Below are 8,474 nucleotides of genomic sequence, written 5' to 3'. Positions count from 1 at the left end.
ATGAATAGAAAGTTCAAACATAAAAGCATTTATTAAAAAATGTAATAATGTGTTTACTTTTGACAAACAAAACTTTTACTTTAACTGCACAGCTCATATTGCGTATACACGCATTTACTGAATGATTGCGGCAGAGCAGCTTTACAGATCAAAGTATATTTAGTATTATCATACACACTCAATGATATCAATTAAACCTTTCTGAATTCTGAATTTAATTTGCTACTCGCCTGAAGGACTAGTCTTTGGTCACTTGAAAAGCTACGGAAACTATTATGAAAACATGTAAATGACTGTTGCCCAAGGGCACATCTTTAGGAAACAAGAATAACTTAAAGGCACATATTCCAATGAAGATGCCATTCCTTACGTAAGCTATACTAAAGATCGTGAGCACTCAGGCAGAACCAATTCAGCATTACAGGAAGAAATCAAAATATCCACAAAGGTCTTGCTCTATCTACTGATTTAAATGAGTTGGACTCCAGCTAGATTGTTGCTATGCAATATTCTCCGGTTTTAGCCCCACTCTTTTTATTATTTGTTAATCTAGGACAAGCACATAATAAAGACCACTGCAGAATGCACAGCTCTAAAAGAGAAAAAATGACATCATAACCACCACCAATCTGCACAAATAGTGGCACACCATGAAGAGATATATAGCCCTAAATGATGTTTGGTTTGGGGTTTTACATTTCAATTTAGCCCCAGGCCTTAGAGACATTAAGGCCCTAATGGTCAGTGCGAGTTCCCTGGAGCAGTCCGCATGCTTTATTAGCAAGTCTCTGGCCTCCTCGTAATAGCAAACCAGTCTCTCATTACTGGTCATTAGATTCATATTACTTGTATTTGAAATAGCAATACATCTTGCTACCATAACTAGTTTTAAAGGCCTCGATAATGCACTAAAGAGAAAGAGAAAGAAAATACTCGGAGCAAAACAGTTTGTAATTGGAACATGGTGTAGAGGCTGTTTGCTTGTATGGACTGCTAATGCGGTTCTCTTGTATAATAACTTGTACAATCAGTACAGAAATGTGGAGACTGAAATAATCTTGCATTTAAAGCATACTTTGACTCAGAGGAACGTATCATTTTGTAGGCAATGCCTTGGGGTTACAATATGATAAGTCGACATGCAATGCAGACAATATTAAACAGCTTCTTTTAGTGTGCTGAATGAACACTTGACAATGGAACCGATGTAATAAGACCCATACTGGGAATAAGTGAGAAAATTTCAGCATCCTCACCTTTTTTTTCCCCTCTACAAGCTAATAAAGAACTGCACACATGAAGAATACTAAACATGCGCTGAAAGCCCCAACACAGCCAACGTGCTACACCTTGACAGCGCTGCTTCTTGCCAACTGTGTATGTCAATGTAATGATCTGTGATAGGTCAGGTCATTATGCCCTTTTACATATGCATCTATAAATGCATTTATAAATACATAACTTTTTTATTGTGTAGGGTTAAGCCGTGACATTTTAAAATGCATTTTCCTCATCTGTTCGGCATATTATTTTTTGACGCTGATGTTTTCCTTTCACAGAGTATTACTGCTACCTCACCCAAAAAGGTCAAAACCAACACAACACAATTTCACAAAAAAAGAAGAAGAAGAAGAAGAAAAAAAAAAGTCACATGGATCTGCACTAGTTACATCGGTGAAAGCTGTCATTGTCTTATATTAACACTGCATTGCAAAAAAGTAGAAAAGCATCATCTTCAGCTTGTTAGAGCCCTGTCACCTGTGACCAGTTCTCAGAAAATAATAATTTTCCAAAATGTTCTCCAAAGCAATGTTTTAGAAAAAAAAAACACTGCAGCCTGTGTAACCCCTGTGACACACGTAAATTAACCAAGTGAAACAATTCAATTTGGTGGCAAACTCACCATGTGCAACACCTTATTCCTTCTCTGAACTTTTTAGGTTAACATCAGTGGCATACAGATAAAAAAGTTTTTTTTTTAAATTTAATTTAATTAATTATTTATTGTTTTGCATTTAATTAATTAATTTGGCATTTTTCAAGTGTCAGCATTAATGTTTTATCTGTAATAAAATTACAAAATTAGTAAAAAAAAATACAAGTCAATATCACAAAAATGAAATGAAGAGGACTAGGGGACATATTTTATTTTTTATGTGCAAAACTTTACTCAAACAATGTATTATTTAATAAAATGTTTGTGGAAAATGTAAGCTTTTAAATAGAGTTCGCTTAACATTTAAATTTTTATTATGACATCTATTTTGAACATGACAAATACAGGGATGTGGCACCTGCAGTCGAGAAAGTGACAGACAGAACATGACCAAAAGAGTGGCATACTAACATTTTCAAGATAGTTTCACAAGGGCTCACCTGTCGCTTCTTGATGGCCTGGGTGAAAATTACAGCCTGTTCGTTTACAGTCCATTTTGAGTATATAGCACATTAAGAGACTCATTATCTATTTCAGACCATATGGACTTGGGCTGAGGTAGGTCACTGCAAGGCCATCCTAAGCTGCTCTCTCTAATTGCAACAATTATGCCATCTTCATTACAAGGGGCATTTATGGAAAATGGTGCCATGGCCCCTCAAGATTGGTGTCATTGCACTCTGGACTACAAGAGAGCCAAGGAGTTATGCCCTGCAGCCCACACAGCCCAAATGAGCTCATATCCCATGATTCTGAGCTGAATGTGGCCCAGGGAAATTTTCTACAGATTTCTATAAAGTTGCATGCCTGCTTAAAATTGTATAAAGCTCTTGAAACATTCCTTGCTAAATGATATATATATATATAGATATGGTGCACCTCAACTATCATCAGTTTTAGCCAAATGAAAAATATCTTTTTGTAAGATTCTTGAACGAATTGTTATTTTGATTCGGATCTTGTTCACAAAACCTGCCAAAACGATGTATTATTCACACTGAATGTTTTTCCTCACAAATTAGGCTGAACAGCTTGTTCAGGAAAAATAAGTTACTTAAAAAACTAATATAAACACGAGGTAATGGAAATGTGTCTGTGACATGATTGTATAACAGTTAGCTTTGGATTTGACTTGAAATGTGCAAAAACCACACAAGAGATGTTAATCAATTTTAGTACTGTCAACTGTAAGTGCAAATTATAATTACACTAAATGACTTTAAATTACATTAAATGCCTTTGTTTTTATTATCTGAAACTGAGCTGAAACTAACCTGAGCCTTTTGAATCAGTTCTTTGCATCAAACGGTCCAAAAGAACCGATTCGCAAAAACGAGTGGAACCTCTCGTCCCTATTTTGAATGACATCGACTCTGTCCTGTGATAAAACATATGCTACGGCTGTTGCCCCGCCTTTCTACCTATTTTATTGGTGGTTGAATATGAAAGGCATACGCATTACTGTTTTTGATTGGTTGTTAAAGATTTGGAACCGATTTTGCGGGAGTGTCTCTTTCAGGAAGTAGCACTAGCAGGTTGTTGCAGTGAAACGATCCGGAACTGTGTAGAAGAGTTGAAACTGTGATTATGATGAGGCGAAATTCTGTTTCTGTATATAATATTATGCTTCTAGAGTGTTGACATGCTTTTATAAGAACGCGTTATTGTTGTTATAACCAATTTGTTTGTGAAACAGCACTTAAACAAGGCTATTAGCCAGGAACCTGACAGAAACTTTACATTTTCGTCGTCAGTCATAGTCTCACCTTGTACATGACATTTTAACATCATGGCACCAAAGAAATACACTTTACCCCGTCCACTTCCAGAAGGATACATTTTAACAGATTCAGAAAAGAAGAGTTGGCGCATCGGTAAAATCATTGGAAAAGGTGGTTTTGGACTGATTTACTTGGGTAAAGACGTTATATTCTGCATAAATATGTATTGCCAAGCTCAGTTATAATTTCATTTTCTTATATGGCATTAGACATGGTGGCAGAGTAACTTAGGGCTGCAGAATTGAAAGACCTGGACATTTATATAGCAAGTGAACCTTGAATTTGAAAATGATTTTCAAACTTTTTTTTTGTTCACTATTTTGTTCAACATATTTACACTTAACGTGTACATGTTTAACAATTAAACATGTTTAAAAAATAGACACGCCTTGATTCACATAAGATAATGACTCTAGACGTCTTAGGATTGGATAGTTCTCCAAGTTTAAAAATGTTCACATTTTACAGCCTCTCGGGATGTGAATGTCCCTGTTCGCGATGACACTGATTTTGTGATCAAAGTGGTAAGAAATATATTGAAACAGTTTGAACAAATATCATTAATAATCATATATACAGTATATGTATACAGTGCTTCTAATTTTTACTCTCTATACTGTACATTTTCAGGAATATCATGAAAATGGACCTTTATTCTCAGAATTGAAATTTTACCAACGAGCAGCAAAGCCAGATACTAGTAAGATACTTTGTTCCTTTTTAAACTTCTGTTCAAATTTTGTAATGTAATTCTGTTATTATGCAAGACATAATAATAATAATAATAATAAAACATAAACACTGATTGTATTATTGCCAAAGGAGGTAGAAACAGATGCAGTCTTTAGAGTAGTGTTGCATGGAATTGCTGAAGACCCCTCATCTTCATCGGAGAGTTCTCAAACATGGAGTGCATGTCACTGATGAAGTGGCTATAGATGTAAATTAGCCTGGCTAGGCGAATTAATAAACCAAAGCAAACATGCACCTCTGTGGTCGTTAGTGCAATCCCAGCTTGTTTGAGCTCTAATTCAGAGAGAGTGACCAAATTGCTGATAATGATGCTGGTTTCTCAAAAGGGCCCGTGACCACCTGTCAATCTGGTGCACAGCCAGTCAAGACAGATTCCTCTTCCAGCTAGGCTGGAGAAAGTGCTTCTTTATGAGTGTGTGAGAGATGTGTATATATATCGCATTATGTGTTTATAAAGCATGTGCAAATATATAAAATGGCTAAAACATTTTTAACTCTGAAATCACAGTGAACAAATGGAAGAAGTCCAAACAGCTGGAGTTTTTGGGGATTCCAACTTACTGGGGGTCTGGACTGACTGAAAGTAACAGAACGAGGTATTGTACTTGAGTTTGACTAATCGTCTTACATCATGGCATGAGTACTTTGTCTCATGTAATTAATTTCTCATTCTGTCTGGATCTCAATGGACAAAAAAAATATTAATAACAAATGAATGATAAGTCTGGGTTTAGTGCAAAAGCAGTTTTTAAACAGTTAAATAAAAGTGTGTCTGGGACAGACTTTGCTTTGTATTTGTATTATTCTCATGTGTAAATAATATAAAACATTCCTGCCCACTGTTAAACGGCTCACAAAAATCTTTACCCATTACCGACACATTTAAAGTCACATACAGCAGTATATACTGTCATACGGCCTAGCCTTGAATTTGACATAAAAAAATGTAAACGTACATCTTTTTTGTTTTCTATAACCATGTTTTTTTAGTATTAATAATTGTGTGTTTAAGTACATTTTCATTGTGGGTTGTGTAGGTACAGGTTTATGGTGATGGACCGTCTGGGTACAGACCTGCAGAAGGTGTTTATGGAGAATGGTGGACATTTGAAGAAGCCTACTGTGCTACAGTTGGGTGTTCTTATGGTGAGACATCACTGAATGTGCAACATTTAATTTGAGTTCAGAGCTGCTTGCCAGTATTATCATCTATATACTCTTATTTGTAATGTTTGTATTTGGCTATAATTTCAGTTTAGTAACTAGTAGTTCCGCTTAAACATATTTTATTTTAGATAGCTGTCAAGTCGACATTGCTAATTTTCGTTCAAGTTTTTTAAGTTTACATCTTCTGTTTTAATTTATTTCAGCTTAATTTCAATTATGGAAACTATTTTTAGTTTTAGTCATAGTTAACAATAACAACACTGCTGCTTGCTTCATTACAATTTATTAATACACTATAATCTGTAGGGTTTGATTAAATGTGATGTGTGAAGTGTAGTGAAGTGTTACAAGGCAAAAAGTATTTACAGTATTACTTAATATGCTGGATTTTGAGTAAACTTTAGGTGCATTTGCTGGGAGTCCAGCTCATCTGCAAGTAGTCATAGGTCATTATGAGGTTTCTAAATTATTCATGTTAACCTTACCCTCTGTCACTTTGCCCTCAACAGCTGGATGTGCTGGAATATATTCATGACAATGAGTACGTCCATGCTGACATTAAGGCTGCCAATCTATTATTGGGACACAAAGATCCAAACAAGGTGAGTCTGCATACACATCAACACAATCATATCTTAAACGATTGGCTACCTTTTTGTGTATAAATGACCTATTCAAGTGCAGCACATACTCAAATGAAAGTGTTTTCTATTACTTTAATTGATCGTCTACTAAGACGGCGAGCCAGCACTGATGACATTTGAAACTTACTCTTGAGTATAATCAACATCTCAATCTGCTGTCACAACCTAAATACTGACCCCATTTAGTTGTGCTTTGCAGCACTAACATACCATGTACAGTAGGAGGGATTCAGTTTCAAAGAAAATGTCTTTGAGATGATTTATGCTGACTTTATCTCCTGCAGGTGTACTTGGCTGACTATGGTCTCTCATACAGATACTGTCCTAATGGTGAGCATAAAGAGTACAAAGAGAACCCCAAGAAAGGACACAATGGCACTATTGAGTATACAAGCATTGACGCTCACAAAGGAGTAGGTAATGTGAAATGTGTCATTTATTTCATCTTTTGAAACCACTCTGAGGTATTACTTAGAAACATATGTTATTATGCACAAATGTCCTGCGTTTCCCAGTTAAAGTCAACCTGAATTGCCATTTACAACCCATTTTACTTCCATAATTTTAGTATTTGCAAGTGAAACAGGATATTCAATGAGAGGGAGAAAAATAAACATAGATTGGGACTTTTTTATCCATCTGGAATTGTAATAGGGAAAAGGAAAGGGGTTTTGTAAATTTGATTAAGAATTACATAGATAGCCCTTCTTTGGAATAGCAATGTTTTAGCCACAATTAGACAAGGAACATGCATTAAGGAAGTAAATGGTGTCAGTTTTAATCTCATGTTCACTTTAAAGGAAGAGGTTCACCAAAAAGTATGAATTCACTATCCATTTTACTCACCTTATAATGGGGTCCTGTTTATATTGCTGGGACTTGTCAGTATCATGTCCTCAACTCTGGGTCACGCTATTGGAAACACATTAACTTGTAAATTATGTACAGTCCTTTTTATTGGATATTGATTGTTCTATCCATGCTTACTTGGGCAGACTTAATTCAAGAAATCCCTAATTAGTCAAAGTCATAACCTGCATCTTGTATGCATTTACTATTAATTAAAGCTTTGATGTTTTGTTGAACTGGGACTCAAAGCCAATATCTCTGAATGCATTGGCCATAAGATATTACAGGAGTTCAATACTGAATACACAGTGGTAAAGCTTGCTAATAGCCATGTATCTGTTGCTGTTAATTTTGAAAGTGCATGAAAAAAGACAAGATGCCCAGTCAGCAGAAAAAATATTTAAAGTTGAATATTTGATATTGATTCCCCCCACCCCCTAAATGTAGCAAGTTGTTGTAGCAAAAACTCCATGGTGCCAAGTGGTCTATAAAAATGTTTTGTGAAATATTTATAAACATATTAAAATATATTTTTAACATATTAAAATATTTATTTGGTCAAAGTTAACATGTTAGATTAATTTATATGTTAAATATGTTTAACACAATACTATTTTAAACACATTTATTGAATTTTATATTACAGTTTCAGTAATTTTCTTTAGTATATCTGACGCACTCCTCTCTTCACAAGCTTGCAGAGAAAGGCTTACAAAAAAAAAAAAAATTACTGGGTTAATCTTTTTCACATTTCCTGGGTTGGCAGATTCACTGGGTGGGGACCTGAATACAGGTGCATCTCAATAAATTAGAATGTCGTGGAAAAGTTCATTTATTTCAGCAATTCAACTCAAATTGTGAAACTCGTGTATTAATTATTAAATAAATTCAATGCACACAGACTGAAGTAGTTTAAGTCTTTGGTTCTTTTAATTGTGATGATTTTGGCTCACATTTAACAAAAACCCACCAATTCACTATCTCAACAAATTAGAATATGGTGACATGCCAATCAGCTAATCAACTCAAAACACCTGCAAAGGTTTCCTGAGCCTTCAAAATGGTCTCTCAGTTTGGTTCACTAGGCTACACAATCATGGGGAAGACTGCTGATCTGACAGTTGTCCAGAAGACAATCATTGACACCCTTCACAAGGAGGGTAAGCCACAAACATTCATTGCCAAAGAAGCTGGCTGTTCACAGAGTGCTGTATCCAAGCATGTTAACAGAAAGTTGAGTGGAAGGAAAAAGTGTGGAAGAAAAAGATGCACAACCAACCCAGAGAACCGCAGCCTTATGAGGATTGTCAAGCAAAATCGATTCAAGAATTTGAATGAACTTCA

The 8,474-nt window shown here is 35.3% G+C and overlaps 1 protein-coding gene across 2 annotated transcripts in view; it reads left to right on the top strand.

The window, feature by feature from the left end:
* Positions 1 to 3,452: 3,452 nt before the first annotated feature.
* LOC107693217 (serine/threonine-protein kinase VRK1-like) overlaps positions 3,453 to 8,474 on the top strand; it is a 15,122-nt gene continuing 10,100 nt past the window's right edge. For both annotated transcript variants that reach the window (XM_016492615.1, XM_016492549.1), the window contains exons 1-7: positions 3,453 to 3,852; positions 4,186 to 4,241; positions 4,348 to 4,417; positions 4,979 to 5,066; positions 5,508 to 5,616; positions 6,147 to 6,239; positions 6,566 to 6,698. In XM_016492615.1, the coding sequence (XP_016348101.1) occupies positions 3,726 to 3,852; positions 4,186 to 4,241; positions 4,348 to 4,417; positions 4,979 to 5,066; positions 5,508 to 5,616; positions 6,147 to 6,239; positions 6,566 to 6,698 (676 nt within the window). In that variant the 5' untranslated portion in view covers positions 3,453 to 3,725. The remainder of the gene's footprint in view (positions 3,853 to 4,185; positions 4,242 to 4,347; positions 4,418 to 4,978; positions 5,067 to 5,507; positions 5,617 to 6,146; positions 6,240 to 6,565; positions 6,699 to 8,474) is intronic.

The sequence above is a fragment of the Sinocyclocheilus anshuiensis genome, unplaced genomic scaffold, assembly GCF_001515605.1.
Source record: "Sinocyclocheilus anshuiensis isolate Anshui unplaced genomic scaffold, SAMN03320099.WGS_v1.1 scaffold193, whole genome shotgun sequence".
Taxonomy (NCBI): Eukaryota; Metazoa; Chordata; class Actinopteri; order Cypriniformes; family Cyprinidae; genus Sinocyclocheilus; species Sinocyclocheilus anshuiensis.
This window is presented reverse-complemented; position numbering and strand designations above follow the sequence as displayed.